General features: G+C 37.0%; 1 protein-coding gene across 4 annotated transcripts; it reads left to right on the forward strand.

The window, feature by feature from the left end:
• Positions 1-1,357: 1,357 nt before the first annotated feature.
• Positions 1,358-15,286, forward strand: SERBP1 (SERPINE1 mRNA binding protein 1). Of its 4 annotated transcripts, none has more exons than XM_047869314.1 (8): positions 1,358-1,787; positions 5,434-5,584; positions 6,233-6,373; positions 6,486-6,575; positions 7,156-7,275; positions 9,997-10,174; positions 13,143-13,316; positions 14,687-15,286. In XM_047869314.1, exons 1-8 carry the CDS (start codon positions 1,475-1,477, stop codon positions 14,741-14,743), a joined length of 1,224 nt encoding a protein of 407 aa, XP_047725270.1. In that variant the 5' UTR covers positions 1,358-1,474; the 3' UTR covers positions 14,744-15,286. The 4 variants fall into 4 exon arrangements, with proteins under 4 accessions (XP_047725270.1, XP_047725271.1, XP_047725272.1 ...); XM_047869315.1 differs by having other exon boundaries at positions 6,504-6,575; XM_047869316.1 differs by having other exon boundaries at positions 1,359-1,787; positions 7,201-7,275.
• The last annotated feature ends 3,464 nt before the right edge of the window (positions 15,287-18,750 follow it).

Consider the following 18,750-nt stretch of genomic DNA (forward strand, 5'->3'; position numbering starts at 1 on the left):
GATTACATTCAGCCATGTTTACATACCCTGCCTGACATGCAACAGTATTTAAATCTTATTAAAGATTGGAAATTAACTAATAATGGACTGACCTCTATCAGAAGGCAGAGTTTGGATTTAAAAGTTGATGTCAACAGTCTCAGAGTGGAGTTAGAAGACTAGGTTACCTCCTGGCATTAGCACTTAAAGAGGTGTGAATTTGGTAACTCATTTCACCTCTGAAATGGTTTCATCAGCTGTGAAAAGGGGAAACTACCTAACAAACTGTTGTTGAGATTAAGGTTATTTGTAACACCTTGAACATAAGAGACACATTTTCTATTTTGTGTAAATGGGAAAAGGTTGAAAAGTTATGGTGATATATTTAAACACTCTTTAAGTGTTACCAAATATGCTTGAATATGCACTGACATCTATTGCCTTAATGGACCTTACTATTCTCAACTAATATCAACGCTTTTAATAACAGCAATTAATTTGCTGACACATTTCCCTCTCCTCGCTGCATTTCTCAGCACCCCACACACTCAGATGCTTTACAATATTATTTCTTGAACACATTTTACCAACCTTACCTTGCTGGACACTGATGGACAATTGGATCGAGTTCAGAAAGTGTTCCTACAAACAGTGCCTTTTTGAGGTTTGCCCCGTATCTAGCTAGTGCTGCACTGTTAAGAGTTAACAGCAATTAAAGCACCCATCGCAACATTCAGGAAAGGCGCGCAATGCTCCTGTGTGATAGTTTAAGTGGTCTTTTTCATTCTGCTAACCGAGTTCACGTCCCCGCGAGAGAAAGCGTATTCCTCCTTCATTTAAACACAAGAGTCTCGATTCATTATTGGCGGTGCAACAGGGCGACTCCAACACCTGGGCAGCTAAGAACTTGGAACAGATCGGGACATGCCTGCGCGAGGCAGCAACCTCCCAGCCCTGGAAGTTTGTGAGTCTCTAACTGTAAAATCTGGAGTCACCTTGACCCTCCCCGGGGAGGTGGGGAAAGTTAGCCCTGGGCCGGAGGCGGGTAAGTAAAACCAAAGACAGAGAACTTTCGCGAGCAAAATACGCCGTCTCGTTTTCCTGTTTTCAGTGTTGCCCGAGACCCAGAGAGTTTAAGGGTGGCAAGAGCAGGTGGCAGGACTCCGCCCACCACAGCGCTTCCCCGCCCTCAGCTCGCACGCTCCACTCCCTCCGTGAGGTCCCTCCTCTTAGGCGCGCGCGAAGAGTTGCAGCGCCGTGCATTCTGGGATTTGTAGTCTTGGAGCCGAGAGCCGCCTCAGGAAAAGCGACTCTGGCCTACATACCCCGTGGTGCCGTGCGGCGCTGGCCGCTCCCGGATGTGTGCCTGGCGCCGGAAGAGAAGACGGCCCCCCTCTCTCGGCCCGGCCATCTTGTGGGAAGAGCTGAAGCAGGCGCTCTTGGCTCGGCGCGGCCCGCTGCAATCCGTGGAGGAACGCGCCGCCGAGCCACCATCATGCCTGGGCACTTACAGGAAGGCTTCGGCTGCGTGGTCACCAACCGATTCGACCAGTTATTTGACGACGAATCGGACCCCTTTGAGGTGTTGAAGGCAGCAGAGAACAAGAAAAAAGAAGCCGGCGGGGGCGGCGTTGGGGGCCCCGGGGCCAAGAGCGCAGCTCAGGCCGCAGCCCAGACCAACTCCAACGCGGCAGGCAAACAGCTGCGTAAAGAGTCCCAGAAAGACCGCAAGAACCCACTGCCCCCCAACGTCGGCGTGGTTGACAAGAAAGAGGAGACGCAGCCGCCCGTGGCGCTTAAGAAAGAAGGTAAAGCTGTGGTAGAAGGTGGGGGAGACCCGGGATGGAGGGAAGGAGCGAGGGGACTTTACGGCTACCACCTGCTTCTGGAGTTCTGAGGGTCCGCGGGAGACTTTGCCGCCGATTTCCTCACGTTTCCTCCACACGACAAAAGCCAGGTCCCGCTAAGGTGCTGGGAGCGTGGTAGCCCCAAGTTCAAACCACCTGCAAGGATCCTGGAGCCATCCCCTTCCCGCTTCAGTTTCTGAGCGGAGGAGCGTGCTCTGGAGATAAGCTGCTCCTCGAGCGTGTTCGCGATCCTGGGAGGCTGTTGCCTTCCCGCCGGATTCCTTGGCGGGCGAGCGCGTGGACCGAGGTTCGGGGAAGCTAGCCACTTGCTGAAGCTTTTGTAGTTACGGGGAAGTGTGGGGTCCACAGCTTCTTGCTGCACGGAGCTCTCCCGAGGCTGCTTTGAGGTGCGGTTGGCTTCTCTCCTGCCATCTTGTCCCACGATGGCGCGGAGTACCCCACTGAAAAGCTGGGGGGGTCGGAGTTTGCACCTGAGCTAGTTCTGTGTCCTACGCTATCATACTGTGGAGCAAGCTGCTGTTCCAGGTGCCACATGTACTTTATTGCCCCCCCCCCATCCCCTTAACTGTTAAAAACTATAAACTTGGAGTGAAGGAAGCTTTTGGGAAGAGACATTTTGTTACACTGTAGCAAGCAGAAGCGGGAATTCTGAACGAAGACCTGTTATTGCAGGAAATCCTGAGGCTCGTCCTCTGTCCCGTCACCCCTCCTCTCAGTATTTCATATTGGTGGCCCCGCCTGGGCCTCGTGGTGAAATGAGTGCAGAGGCTGTCACAATGTTAGCCATGGCAGAGCTCCTTTGAGTCTGTAGCTTTTTCTCCACATGTGCATGAAGCATGGTCAGGATTCATTGGCCGGTCACAGTTGTCTTGGGGTTGATTTTTGCGTTCTCTTATTGCTGGTTTGTCTTCTGTGATGGATGAAAAAGCAAAAATAGTTGAGGATCAGAAAAAAGCGTGCTCGATCGGTAGCAGGTAGGTGTAGAACTTAAGCTCTGAATCTTTGGAATTGCCTTTTTACGTTGAAAGTTGAAATTATTCTTCACTGCCACGTGCTCGTGAAAGTAGTAGTTTCTCATTTTAGTTGAATTGCATTCAACTAATTTTAAAAATCACAACAATTATGATTTATTATGATATTAGGCTTTGCTTTGGGATTTTTTTTTTAATACAGAACTTCTGTGATGCTTGGAATGAAGAACCTATGTGATGACTAAAACAAAACAATTCTTGTATTAAAATTACAGGGTGGGGAGAAGCACAATTTGGAGTGTTGGAAAGCATGTGTGCACATTGATTAGACCAAGTATCTATTTAATCTAAGTTTTAAAGCAACCTGTAGCACGGTGGAATAATTATTTAATTTCTGTGTTGAGTAACAGAGACCTGTGTAATTATTTACTATTTTTTGTTCAAGTTCACCCCCTTGATCACTAATCCAAAAAAAGTGTGAAAAAATTGAGTCAAATGTATAAATCCAAGTGTACCAGGTAAATGTGTTCACCCATTTTGAATGTTCAAAGCATGAAGATTGGTTTAAACTCCTCAGTTGTTTTGATCATAAAGCCCACTTTTGAGGTAAGCTCTTAACCTCAAACCTAGTATTTTAGGTTACAAAGTTATGGAATTACTTCATAAATTTATAACCAGGACTGAGTTCACACTCTGTACACTTTCCTTAGGAAAACTTCCATATTAGCTGTCAACATTTTCTTCACATCAGCAATACATTGCACTCACTTGTTAACCTTAAATTGCATAAAACACAAGCATATAAATATAGGAAAAGTGTTGAATGAAAAAGATTTCAGATCCCTACTACCTGTCAGTTGATGTTGTGGGCATTGGAGAAGGATAGACCTGTAAACTGTCTCCCTGCCTCTTGCAGTGGGAAGAATTGCTACCTAATCATGTGTTCTTTGCCTTTGGATGATAAGTCCTGGCAAATGCTAGAAGTATCTTAGATATGTATTTCATATTTTATGAGTTTCATAGCTTGTCCATTTGAAGAATTTGAGAGCTGACACAGAACATCGCTAAGAGTGTAGACTAAGGTGTTTTTTAGTTTTTGTTTTTTTTTTTTTTATTGAACGCCTGGAATCTACTGCAAATCAAATGAGTTTGCAGGTGCAGATAAGAGGGTAAGAAAAGTTTGAATTTTTAAAAATATCTGTCATTGGGTGAATTTATTTAGTAAATTTTTTAGGTTCTGTAAGCATAATAATGAATATTGGGTGGGGAAGGAAGCCATTGTTCATTTGGGTGTGTTTGGCTTGTTGAATATCATTATTAAAGGACTGATTCCATAGCTCCACCCCAATACACTATACCTGTGACAGTATTTGTTTAAGATGCCTTACGATCTAACATTTGTGGTCTACCCTGAGAGTTTATGTGGATTGGACCTTAAAATTTTATTTAAGAGTTTGATATTTACCATTTGAATTTAGTTAAAGCAACTGAATGATTGGGTGCATTCTGGTGGTGGTCACTTTCTTAGAAAGAATCAGTGAATCAACTTAAGATCCTGTTACAAAACCAATTCCTCAGCTGCTTTTTGACTCGGGCAGAAATTATGGTTTAGGAGTTTAGGCATACCTGAAATTTTACAGTCATGAATTTAATCTACTTGAGGCCACTCATAATGCATATTGGTTGCCTTTGTGGGCCACTGACACAGGAAAAAACTAATGAGGAAATCAGTAAATGTTTTAGCCATCACCTAGTGATGGTTTTTATTTCTTAAATACTGTTTTTAAAGGGATCTATGTGTGTGTGGTTTTTAAAGATTCTTCGGAAACAAAGATACTTGTAAGGGCAAACAAAGAAAGCTCTCCATTTATAATAATGAAATGATTGGACTATTTCCTAGTGGTTGCATAGCAGTATTTTTTTTTTCTCAGTGTGTGTCCCTGTGAATGGATATGGATGGATACATATGTGAATACATAGAGAAATTAATAGAGGAAAATGATACTTTTTTCTGGTTAATTAGCTGTTTGAAACAATGAAGATGTATTCCTCTGTGCCATTTGTTTTCCTATCAGTTTTGTAATTTCATAGAAATTAGTTTTATTTTCTCCAGATTATGTAAAATAAAGTAGATGGCCTTCACTGTTTTTCTGAGGGTCCTTATCTGGTGAGTGTGTTGATTTGCTTCAGTATTAACTAATGAATGGCTACTGGTGTTAATCTTTGGTGTCTTGAAAGCCACTGTGTATCATATGCCTAAAATTTCTAAAAGTGGGAATTTTAAATTAAGGGATTGTGGCATCTTGAAAAGTGAGAGGAATAATGGCTACCCTGATGACTTACAAGTCAGTTACAGGAATGCTTGGGGAGGGAGTGGGATATGATTTGGCAAACTAAATAGAAGTTTGAAACAAATTTATTGTCTTTAAATAGGAATTTCTCTGAAGTACTTTTATACTTTATAGAGATGCCCACTTGCCATTTTCAGCAGCAAGTGCTGGATAGTGGATTGAAAGAATAGCAACTTTTTTTTTCTTTTTTTGTCTTTTCGGTAGTCTGCCTAATTTTTTGTGTTGCAAAAACACTGTGCTTATGCAGGTTATTTATCATTTTAGGAATAAGACGTGTTGGAAGAAGACCTGATCAACAGCTGCAGGGTGAAGGGAAAATAATTGATAGGAGACCAGAAAGGCGACCACCTCGTGAACGGCGATTTGAAAAGCCACTTGAAGAAAAGGGTGAAGGAGGAGAATTTTCAGTTGATAGGCAAGATTTTTTAATTTCTTCATATTTGTCAGTTTATAGAGTCATATATTAACACAAAGCTATAAATTGGGCATAATTTGCCAGGTGGCAGTGTGGCTGGTTACATTGATCAGTTTTTTAGAGAAATGTCTGAGTGTATGCATTGTTTTACTATGAACATTTTGGTGACAGTTTTTAGTGTTCAGTCTTGGACTTCTTGTAATGAAATACTTCTATCGAATCAGTGGATAATTCTTTTCCTTACTGTCCCCAGATGTTGTTAGCAGGAAAGTCCTGTTGGGTAATTGTTTATAGGAAAACAGATGACTTGTGCACATTAGATGCATTTATTTTTATTTTGAAGTGTATTGGTGAGGTGTAGTGGTTTTACTGGATTATAATGCGAAATGAATAACCATGAGAAAGTATAGGCACTGGCAGTAAAGTTTTAGAGAAAGCAAAAATTTCTCGTCTGTGGGGAGCTTCCTAGTTCTGATTTCTGTGTTTGGAAGTAGATTGTTTTGACTTTTCTGAAACGTGTTTAACCACTGCATTATTAGCCAGTAAATATGTTTTTGCATTTGAGTCTTTGGATGAATTTTCCTTATTTTTGTTTTTTTTTTCTGGAAACCTTGGAGGAGGTATATAATATTTTTTTGTTTGTTGTAGACCGATTATTGATCGGCCTATCCGAGGCCGTGGTGGTCTTGGAAGAGGTCGAGGAGGACGTGGACGTGGAATGGGCCGAGGAGATGGATTTGATTCTCGTGGCAAGCGTGAATTTGATAGGCATAGTGGAAGTGATAGATCGTAAGTCTTATATAGGTTTTTATTATATTTTTACATGTGAATTTGCTTCCTTAATTAGACAAAATTTGAATTTCTAGAATTAAAGAGTACTATGTTAACTCAGTTTTGTTAGTTCTTTTTCACATTACAGTGGCCTGAAGCACGAAGACAAACGTGGAGGTAGCGGCTCTCACAACTGGGGAACTGTCAAAGATGAATTAACGTTGGTATTCTGAATTTTTAAAATAATGCTTAAATAAGATTCTATACTTTATTAGTTTTATCTATACCTATTAAGTTTTACTTGTCCTAGGACAAGAACAGATGCTCTCATCTGAGAGCTACTTCCTTATACTATCTCGTTGGATGTATTTGAATACAATATGTCAAATGACCAATTTTTCTATATTTTAATATATGTGATGTTCATTTTTCTTTTCACATGGCAGTGTAGCTTTTCAAACCCTACGTTTAAGTTATTTGGGTATGCTGATTTCCTGTATGTTTTTAATAGTTTCTTTTTTAGCTGTTGACCTGTGTGGTCATTAGAAAAGTTTGATAGGCTGTTGAAACTTTGTTTTTGAGCAAGCTACTCTGTCCTGCTACTTTTTGAATAAAGTACTTGAACTATAACTTGGAATTAGTATGCAGTTTTAAGTTATTTTCTGTTAGGTCTACCGCGAAGTTTATTTAGTAAGAAAAGATTGTTAGGGAATGTGAAGACTTTAAAACATTTTTGTATAAAGAATTCTTCAGCTACATGTAAATGGACCTAGATGCTTTTCTTTTTCTTTTTTCCTTAGAGAGTCCCCAAAATACATTCAGAAACCAATATCTTATAATTGCAGTGACTTGGATCAATCAAATGTGACTGAGGAAACACCTGAAGGTGAAGAACATCCAGTTGCAGACACTGAAAATAAGTAAGTGGTTTTATGTGTACTGGTAATGCCCCAGCATTGCAATCAGTTTGGGTTTTTACCAAGAAAAGAGCATGCAGGTTTAATGCTACTATTTGGTGGTTTTTAACTGGAGACTTTTGTGGTGCCCCAATCCCTCAAATAGTATCTATTTAGAGGACTGCTTTACACATTTTTATATTGGACTATAATGGCTTGAAAAATAGAAATGGATATTTCTATTTGAAATTACCATTGTTGTCTTTTAAAAGATAAGGAAAATGCATATTTTACAGTATGAACAGTAATACTTGTTCACCTTAAGAACAAAAATTAACTGTTTAACCTGAGAATGGAGAATAGGAAAAAGATGCCCTGCATTTTATTTAGCTATACTTTATGTGGTAGACAAGTCATAATAATCCTAGTGATGATAGCTGTCCAGAGACATTGAATAGGTGGAAGCTAAAACTGGGGGTTTCTAAAAATTAGACCAAATGGTTGACATAAGAGAATTGTAGTATTTAGAATGCATAGGTGGTAGTACTTTGGGGTCTATATAAATTTTATTCCAAAATAGTTTAAAACTAGAAAATGTGACCATTTTAAAATTGGTTTCTCTGTCTCTGAAGGCTTCCCCCCCTCCCCCCCCATAGAATTTGGAACATAGCATTATTGTCTTGTTTTTAAATGTATGAGTATGAGGAGAGCAAGAGCCAGAATATGTTACTAATTTACTGGCTTTCTTAATCCTTTTCATTTTCTGAGTTTTTTAGATATAAGACTTGGTTTTGAAGTTTTCATTCAAGGGTGGAAGAATTGTAAAAGTTCAAGTTATGCTGGTGGAAATAATTTACTGCCTTCCTCTAGTTTCCATCAACCCAAGCAGAAGTTACATGCCAGTCATTTTTTATATATAGTAATATGGATTAAAGTCTGGAATTGCCAGTTATTTAGGGTTTGTGTAATTGCTAGTTATTTAGGGTTTTTGTTTATGTAGAGAGGGCTAGCCCATGAGTGGGGGAGGGGCAGAGGGTGAGGGAGAGCGAGAATCCCAAGCAGGCTCCACAGTCGGCAGAGCCTGACATGCGACCATGAGATCATGACCTGAGCCAAAATCAAGAGTTGGATGCTTAACCCACTGAGCCACCCAGGCACCCCGGGTTTGTGTAATCTTAATCAGAGTATATTTAAATCAGTCAGAGAGGGGATGCTTTTCTTCTTTTTCTCCAAAAGTTGTGCCTACAGTGAACCATTATTGGTAATAGTATCATATTCCATGGGTTTGTTTGAAGAAAGAATAATAATTTACTATTAGATAAACATACATGGTATTAAGTGATCTGTTGCACTTGGGGTAATATAAATTTCACTTATATGAAACTACGAAATCATAATTTTGAGTGGTAAAACTTTATCGGAAGAAATTAATGTATTGATAGTGTATTGCAAGCAAATCTTTCGCTCAGGACCCAGGAATACAATTGAGGGTATTTGGGCTAAAGAAGATCAAGATTATGACATTAGAGCAGGGGAGAATCTGAATATAGTATTCCATCTTATATGTGGAAGTATAAATTTAGGAAGCATAGTTTTGATTAAGAGTCACAAGCTGACTTTGATTAACTCCCTTATATTTAGTTCCCAGGGCCTTTATTTTATTTCATTTGATCGTTACAACAACCCTTGAAGATAGAGGTCATGATCTCATGACGTGGTAAAGGTATGCTGAGTTCTATTCTTGGCTGTGTCATGACTTGGGAGTAACTAGGATCTTTTTTTGATCCTTAGTTTTCTCATTTGCAAAGTGACAGAGTTGGATTTGATATTGCTAGCCAAGGTATCATTTATTAAGTGTAACTTGGTACAGGAAGTTTTAAGATAGGTTATGTCGAACAGTGAAAAGTAGCATGGAAGGGAGATAGATATTTGAGCTCTCAGGCTAACTGAGTCACCTGCTATCTTTGGAAGGAAGCAAGGCTCCCAAAATAGCAAACAACTTGTTTGGTGACAATTACAAGTTGAGATTAGACTGAAATAATGGATTCCTAGGCCCATGCTTTGTTTTTGAAAAAAAGGGAAAGGATAGTATATAATAGTTCTAACTAATTTAGTATTAAGTTTTGAAATTGGTGTGTTTTGTGGAAGGTTCCAGTATTGGTGAAGCTGCAGTTTCCTGTCCATGTCAGGTTGATTTGAAAGTTTGGAGTATACAGGATTTTGGATTTATAGGTGTACTTGGCTTTTAAAATTGTTTTGCTATGAGCATTAGTTGATAAAAGAAAGGATAGAGGAATAGTTCTTTTATATTCTAGAATATGAGTCCTGGTTGTTCAGTCATCCTAGATGACTGCCTTTATTTTTGTTATAAGTTCTATATTGTGGGAAATTAGGAAAATTAAGTGTTTTAGGAGAAGCTAAGCCTAATATTTTAATCACATAAGGGTATGTATGGTTTTAAAGAAGTATGTTTTTAAGAAATGTGTATTTTAGGTAAAGATAATTCAAAATTGTATATTCCTCAGTTTATCCATGCTTTCACTAATTCAACAAGTACTGAATTCTAGCCTCCACCAAGTTACATGTTAACCTTTGGGTTACAAAGAGGACTGGGGTCTTCTTGTCCTTGAGTAGTCTCTTAAAGCATACCAACTAGTCAAGATTAGCTGCTTCCTTATAATTGTAAATTAGGATTTTATCAGCTTTAAAAGAACTACCAGCTATAAAACAAATATGTTTTCACAGGGAGAATGAAGTTGAAGAAGTAAAGGAAGAGGGTCCAAAAGAAATGACTTTGGATGAGTGGAAAGCTATTCAAAATAAGGACCGGGCAAAAGTAGAATTTAATATCCGAAAACCAAATGAAGGTGCTGATGGGCAGTGGAAGAAGGGATTTGTTCTTCATAAGTCAAAGAGTGAAGAGGTAAAATTAAGTTTTGTGGTGTTTGGAAATGTTCAGATGTGTATTGAATTGTATTTATACTTTTTAAAAATATGACATGGGTAATCTGTTTTTAGAAAACCTTTACCTAGGATCATTTGGGGTAGATAAACTTTCAAAAAGGAAATAAATTGCATTACTATGTGTCAAGAAAAGTAGTCCTTTAATCAGTCCACAATGTATCTAATGTGGTTTTGTTTTTTTCCTAAAAAGCAGTTAGTTGTGTATCATAAAATCAGTGTCTTAGAAATAAGGTAGATCTTTTCAGAGTTGTGCTAATATTTAAAAAGTCTTGCCTAACCGGGAATCAGTTGAAAGATTTGCATATTCATGTGGTTTAAGCTAAAATAAATTAGTGGCTTCATTAGTATTAAATTTTTCAAATTCTGCCTGTGCCATTTATAATGATCAAGACTCTTCAAAAAATGTTTTCCTTTACTGAGGATTGATGTCTTACAGGAACCAGCAAATTGGTTTACTAACAAAAATATTTGAGAAAGGCATGTTGGTGGTTTTTGATTTGGTAACAGTCATAGGGGCGGGTTCTTAGAGGAATGGCCCGTTGCCCATGATTTAGGGCTTGTACAAGTGTGAGATTTTGATTATAAAGTGAAGTTGAAATGTTTTTGTTACTAAGGCAACCTGCAATAAAAAGATTCGGTAAGATATTGCATCTTAATTTTCTAAACAAATAGCTGTGAAGCAAACTTGGAAACATTTTGAAATAAAGGTTGAAGAGACTTAAATATTCTGGGTTTAGAGATGATTTTTTAAGCATTGACTCCATAAAAGTAAAATGGGGACTTTGTCTTAAGTGCCAAGTCCTGTTTGCTTCATTTGAATGCGTTTGGTTATTTTTTTTTGTAATTTTTGCAGATAAAGTTGTGTATTAGGGTTAAGCAAATAGGATTCCTGATTAAAAAAATCATGAAAGTTCATCTTGGAGAGGTTGTTAATTTGTAGTAATTATTAAACTGCCTAGGTTAAAATGGGAAAGATTTACTTAGGCAACTTGACAAAATGATTTGTAACTTTTTTGGGGTCCCGATAGAACTTTTCTCTAGAACAAGACACACATACACAAAATACTGATCTATTTTACATGATTCATGAATACCCTGAAGTCTCTTCATGCATTTTATAGACCTTGGGTTAGGTATGGTAGTTTTAAGTACTATTATTTTACATTGAACTTTTCAAAAATAATTATACAAACTGATGTATATGATTAGAAATTTTTGAAAATTAAGTTTTGAAATTTGTTATGAATAACTTTAAAACTAGGACATGTTTGTTATCAAACCACTTTTATGTGTTTGGATCCTTTTTGTTCATGTTGCTTTTGTGATGTGGGTACCTGTTTAGATCTGGCCTTATTGACATATATGGTCTTGCAGTTTATGTATAGGTCTTCAAGATTGTTGTAGTATGTTTTAAGTGCTCTTTCTCTTTTACATATCCTAATCCTCACAACAAACTGGTACTTAGGAAAAACAAGAAACTTTAGAAATGGAAAACTGAATTAGGTTGTGAATTGACAGCTGAAGTCAGAGCTCTTAGTTCCTGATTATCCTTCATGGTTCTAGAAAAAAAACTGCAGATTTGTTCTAGCTGCTTTAAAGGAATGTGCCCCGAACATCCAGACTTTGTCTTTATTAGTGTAGTACAACCTTTGAGGTGCTTCAGTAGTATATCAATTAGGCTTTTTTGCTTCTGTGCTCTAGAAACTTATAAAACACTTCTAATTAATGAATTGATACTGTTGCTTTGCAGTAGCAAATGTTTAAAAATTAAGCAATTCGTATATATAATTGACTTTAATTTGCCAGTTGTTTTGTGGATTTACATTTAAACATTAACTTAAATGGATATTCTAAAAAAGAACCTTCTACTGCCTTTTAGATTAGGTTGGCCTAGCACTGAGGAATGACAATTTGGATATTAGACAATTAGAGGGGTGAAAACATAGATATAACTACAAAATTTACTTGTACTTTAAAGGGTAGTTATTAACAGTTGTAGTGTTACAACATTTAGAAAGAACAAAATGTTCATTGTTCCTTCAGAAAAGGATTGTACCTGTATTTAGGAAAACTAAAACATACTTTTCAAGTAGTATAAGAAAAGTTTCCAACTAGAAGATTAAAACCCATTCATCCCGGGGTGCCTGTGTGGCTCAGTCAGTTAAGCATCCAACTTCGGCTCTGGTCATGATCCCACGGCTTGTGAGTTCAAGCCCCGCATCCGGCTCTGTGCTGACAGCTCAGAGCCTGGAACCTGCTTCGGGTTCTGTGTCTCCCTCTCTATCTCCCCCTCCCCTGCTTGCGCGCACTCTCTCTCTCTCTCTCTCTCTCTCGCTCTCTCTCAAAAGTAAACATTAAAAAAATTAAAACACATTCATCCCAAACATATAAGAAGAAATTAAGAATTAAACAGTGTAAAATTCTCTGGCTTTTGTTTTGTTTTGCAGAGTGGGTGGTATACCTTATACATAAATACAGAGGAGGATCTGGATTCCACAAACATGTTGACTTTAAGGTTACCTGGCTATATTTAAGGCTTGGATTTATTTGTGCTTAGCTTTCAAGGTTCCGTGATGTAAAGTTGTGTTTCATTTGAATCTGTAGTTCTCCAGTTTATAGGGAAGAACATATAGTTGTACATGAACAGAAAAGCATTCTGAGTTTATACGTGACTTCTTTTCCCAAGTCATACTTGGAAGAGTACAGAGCCAGAGTTCTCTTCATAACTTAAAAAGGGATTCAGTTAATCACCAGTAGAAACCTTAAATTTATCCAGAAGTCTTCATCTGAAGGACACATATCATTTTTGATATATTCACACAAAGTGCAGATTGGATTTTGGTCTTTTTAAAAGAAAGTTAATTATTTAGAAATTAGTGGTGTTGCTTTCCTATTAATCATCCCATGGCCCACTCTTAAATTTTTAGGCTCATGCTGAAGATTCGGTTATGGACCATCATTTCCGGAAGCCAGCAAATGATATAACGTCTCAGCTGGAGATCAATTTTGGAGACCTTGGCCGCCCAGGACGTGGTGGCAGGGGAGGGCGAGGTGGCCGTGGGCGTGGTGGACGTCCAAACCGTGGCAGCAGAACTGACAAGGTAATTTTAAGACTTCTTTAAGTAATTTGAAGACCTCTCTTTGGTAAATCAGTGCCCTATGTCCATTTTGGGGATATGAATAGAAGAAGAAAAAAGTAGTAGACATACCTTCAAGAAACTACATTTTAGGCTATATTTTTGTTTAAAGTATTTAAAGTGATTGAATTGTGCTGCTAGTAAAATTATCACTTTGTTCAGTACTTATTAGGTGCTGGTCATGGTGCTGTGCTAGGCATTTTAGGTACTTAATTCTTGTTACCACACTGACATCTCTGTTTTACAGAAGGAGAAATTTAGATACAGGGAACCAAGTTAACTCTTGGCCTTTGCTAAGGTCTACTTGAAATGCCAGCCTCTTTCTTTGCCTTGACTCTTTGCTGCTTTTTTTAGGTCTCAGCTAAATGTTAACATTAATAACATTTGTGTTCATAATTGTGTGACACAAGATGATAATGTCACTTTTTTTTACTATAGTGTGAAAGCTGGAATTCATTCATGTCCTAGTTTTATAATCTAATGCCTTGCACAGTGTGTGTGACATGAAACAAGTTCTTAAGAAATATTTTGATAGAAGCCCTACTAATTGATGAATTTGAACTCTGATTTGTTTGATGCCAAAGTATCATGACTAGATATTATTAAACTAAAGTATTAGAGGTAATACTTGGGTTAAGTTAGTTCTTTGTCTCTAATGGTGTGGCTAGGAAACAACAATGATGCCTTCCTGAATTCTCAACACCTGATGTGCAAATTGGGGACCCATTTACTTGATTTAGTCTGTCAGTGTTTGATTATAGTGGTAGATTAGTATAACATTTTATGCTTGTCCATAATGGGTGATAATTTCTTGTTTCTTCCTCTGACATCAGGTTTTTTTAAAAAGATCACTGTTGTGTATATGGGCTCTTTCAACACATTTCTGTTGTTATTTGTACTTTATAAATCGCAGTTGGGTCCCTTTCTAACACTGATGAATGTGCTGCTTAAATCATTTTATGTAACAAGTTTCTTAGCCTGCTTTCAAATTGATGCCATTCATGTTGAGCAAGGGAGGAAAAAATTACTAAACAACAAAGTAAGAATTCCACACACATATTCCATGTGAGTCTACTTGTGTGATTTATTAGAAAACTAAACCCATGATATTATTAAGCAAGTTTTATAGGTTTTGATAAAAACTTAGGACAAGGCTCATTGTAAATATTTATAGTTTTATTCTGATCCATAACTTTGACTTTTAAGTAAAGCTTTTGCCACATTTTACTTAGTATTTTATTTAACCTCATGATTTTTTAGAGTTGCGTGTCTGAATGTAGACACTGGCAATCCAAGATTCTGGAATTGTTCATTTTGGTTTCTTTCTTTTTCAGTCAAGTGCTTCTGCTCCTGATGTAGATGACCCTGAGGCATTCCCAGCTCTGGCTTAACTGGATGCCATAAGACAACCCTGGTTCCTTTGTGGACCCTCCCATCTGAGGTTTTGCATGCTTAAGGATCCCAAACGACTTAAGAATTTAAAAAAAAAAAAAAAAAGACTGTCATTCATACCATTCACACCTAAAGACTGAATTTTATCTGTTTTGAAAATGAACTTCTCTCGCTACACAGAAGTAACAATATGGTAGTCAGTTTTGTATTTAGAAATGTATTGGTAGCAGGGATGTTTTCATAATTTTCAGAGATTATGCATTCTTCATGAATACTTTTGTATTGCTGCTTGCAAATATGCATTTCCAAACTTGAAATATAGGTGTGAACAGTGTGTACCAGTTTAAAGCTTTCACTTCATTTGTGTTTTTTAATTAAGGATTTAGATGTTCTCTCAATTACAAACTGGTTTTAAATATTGGACATAATATCAGTTTTAATACCTGCTTTGCATTTTCACACATGGTCAACTGGGTCATGTAAACTTTGATTTGTCAAATTTTATGCTGTGTGGAATACTAATACTACTTTATGTATTTTAACTTAGTTTTAATATTTTCATTTCTGGGGAAAATCTTTTTTCACTTCTCATGATAGCTGTTATATATGCTAAATCTTTATATACAGAACTATCAGTACTTGAACAAATTCAAAGCACATTGGTTTATTAACCCTTGCTCCTGCATGGTTCATTAGGTTCAAATTTATAATTGATTGACAATTTCACCTATATTTACTTTTAAAATGTGTGACTGTCCCCCATTTTAAAAACCAAACTAGACACCTTGTTGGGGAAGGTTTAAGCTACTTGTTGGTACACATCCTATCAAGTGAAGTAGTTTTATGGGTGTTGGGTTTTTTCCTCTCCAAAGGGTGGGTGGAACAAGTTGATTTGGCTACTGCGTACTATTTAAACTGTTCTGTAAAATAAGTGTCTGGCCACTCAGTATGATTTGTGTGTGGAAGGTCCCAAATCAAAATTGTTCTTCCATAATCAACAGCCTTTTAACCCTTGCTTTTTTTCTTAAGAAACCAAAGGGCACTGGTTTGTATGGTAAGATTGGGGGGGGGCGGGGGTATGTTAATTTTTGGAATTTGGAGAGCAGACAGCTTTACTTTATAAGGTTGGAACAGCAGCACCGTCCTTGAAATATAAACCAAAAATCTTACTGTTTCTGAATTTCCTATATTGCTATTAATTTTGGTCTTAAGTTGATAGATGACTGTTCCACAGAAAGTGACAAGTAAGTATCTTTTACCTCTTCCTCAGAAAATTAGGTTAATGGGTTCCTTGAATGGGAGCATCACCACATACATGGAGAGAATTCTCAACAAACAGATCAGATATTCTAGGATTTTTTTTTTTTTTTTTTTTGGTCACATTTATTGGTAAACAGGAAAGGAACTTAATGTACAGTTTTAAAGATCTTTTGTCACTCAGTATTTTCTACCTGTGTATGGTAATGTCCAATTTTAAAAATACTGAAGATCTTAAATCAGAATGTCTGCTATTTAGCTGATTAATTCTCCCATATACTTCTAAAAGAAATTGTACAGTACAAGAGTTATTCATTTGGATTAGATTTATAATCTAGTTACCTGTTAGTTTGACATCTTAGGAAGGAGGTAATTGGTTTTTAATGATGCATAAACTTTTGTGCTGGTGTTTTGGATCTTATGATGCTGAGTGTGTTCTGCACTGGTGCTAATGTCTAATATAATTTTATATTTACAAACATACCTGCTACCCAGAGGCAAGTATTAATTTAGTCCATATGGACTATTGACCCCTCTTGAGATTGCAACATACACCCTCCTAAATCATTGTGGTTAGACTTCCAAGTTCCTTAAACTTGTTTCTGGACGTGTAATGTTTGTAAACCTTGATTTTTAGCAACCTATAGAAAGCACCTCCTATTAAAAACACTTCACAAGTTCTACTTAGTGTCAGCCATTGCTGGCATTCTGTCACTGTAGAATACAGCAATATCTGGTATGTTGCAAGCTTTCAAGATAGCCTGAACTTTAAAAAGTTGGTCCATTAGTTGTATCTGATGGATGTAAATTTGCCTCCTAGTTCACTTTGTGTCAAGAGCTAAAACTGTGAACCTAACTTTCTCTTATTGGTGGGTAATAACTGAAAATAAAGATTTTATTTTCATGCTCACTTCTTAAAAGTCATGAAAACAAATAGGAGCCCATTTATCGTTACGTGTTTTCTGACCTGTGTGTGCACCCCCAAAATAATCATTCCCCCCCCCTTATATTTAGATTTTGTTTATGTGGGGTTTTTTGTTAAACCAGGCTGTTGGATCACATTTGGAAGGGATACCTATTTCAATGAGAAAGCTGAATTCTTAACTTGTAAAATGAATTTCAAGGATTAACAGGACAATTGGCATTTCTTTTAGCAAATCACATTTTGAGTGTGAAAGTTAATCATACTGAATACCACTTTTTTTTTTTAAAACAAATGATACAATACTAAAAATCCCTTAATACAGGTCTCTAAATAATAGTGGTCCCTGACTGAATGTTGTAGTAAACTTTTATCTTGGTGCTTTTACATGAGAATAATGCCAGAGTTGATACTTATTACTAAGACATTTTCAGCTTGCATTCACATAATTGGGATTTAGTTTATTTTTTAGTTTAATAGTCTTTTGAGACCTGTGTGGAATTAGGAAAGATTTTAAAATGTAGTAGGTACTACACATTCAGTTACTTAGTTTTATTTTAAACATGGAAGCAGGACACATCTCTAGGGTTGTAAATATATTTGGGGCTTATTTCTTGGTATAGGTTTGAAGGGAGACTATGAAGTACTCATTCTAATTGTATTATTTTTCCAATTGCTAGAGATCATTGCACTGAAATAGGAAAATTTTATTGTGCCATTAGGAAGTTTCATACAAAATCTAAATATTGTGTATTGGATATTTAAAACACATCTTTAAGAGCACTAGCATTAACGTGGAAGGAACCAAAAATATTAAAAGGTTAAAACAAGTGTGAAGCTCCTGGAACCTGAATGATTGTGATTTTAAGGTAAGATTATATCAGATATATTAATGGATAGCTGTCCCAACTTTGAAGGAACTGGTATAGCAAATTCTAGGGCTTTCCAATACACGTAAATTCTACTTTCTAAAGAAAGTAAATTAATACTTAAAAAGTAGATTATAACCCATATTTTTCTAATTCTGAAATTAACCTGTGTTTAGCAAGTCTAAACATAAGTCCCATTTCCAAATTAGCCGGAGAAGGCCCAAAATGTGATTACTAGTATGCTTTACAGAGTAATAACAACTTGTAAAATGATTTCTTACCAAAGTTTCAGACCTTGAAATTAGTGAAATAATTCATTAACATGATTTACAAAACTGTCAAAGTTTATCATTAAGATGTTTATTAAGTGGCAGATTTTAGAAATCTGGGTTCAGTTCCTTTTTGCTCAGCCTAGGTTTACCTTGGACATGTCCTCAACTTAAATCCTATGTGATTTTTAAGTTAGGTAAATATGAAGGTCGTAGGAGGAGTGATTGAAGTAAGCCTGTTTCAGGCTGAGAGGATTTCACTAGATCAAAGAATATAGAGAAAAATTGTAACTAAAGGATGAGAAGTTTAATTTCATAAAATGGTTATGATATAAAGATACGTTATTACTATCAAGATTTTGGCTTCAGGGAGATAGTTAACATTGGAAATGAGTGTTTAAGTTCTGTATCTAAGCTAGGAGTTCACAGACTTCAGCCTGTGGCCTGCTTTTGTATAGTTGAGCAAAGAATGACTTCTACATTTTTTAAGGGTTAAAAACTAATCCTATATGAAGATGTAGCCCACAAAGCTTGAAACATATGTCCCTTCATGGAAAATCTTTGCTGACCCCTGATCTAAGCTATCACTCCCAGGTCAACGTGTGAGAGTTCTAGGTACAAATTAAATCCTACCCCACTGGAAGTTGTGAAGTTAGAAGTATTTTAAAGCAAGTTACCTCTTAACTTCT

The sequence above is a fragment of the Prionailurus viverrinus genome, chromosome C1 (genome assembly GCF_022837055.1).
Source record: "Prionailurus viverrinus isolate Anna chromosome C1, UM_Priviv_1.0, whole genome shotgun sequence".
Classification (NCBI taxonomy): Eukaryota; Metazoa; Chordata; class Mammalia; order Carnivora; family Felidae; genus Prionailurus; species Prionailurus viverrinus.

Bases quoted from the DNA above. Each gene is read 5' to 3' on its own strand.
- SERBP1 (XM_047869314.1), top strand. From the start codon at position 1,475: ATGCCTGGGCACTTACAGGAAGGCTTCGGCTGCGTGGTCACCAACCGA. The intron at 5,585-6,232 runs GCAAGATTTTTT...TGTTTGTTGTAG, and splicing joins GGAGAATTTTCAGTTGATAG to ACCGATTATTGATCGGCCTA. The intron at 10,175-13,142 runs GTAAAATTAAGT...TTAAATTTTTAG, and splicing joins ATAAGTCAAAGAGTGAAGAG to GCTCATGCTGAAGATTCGGT.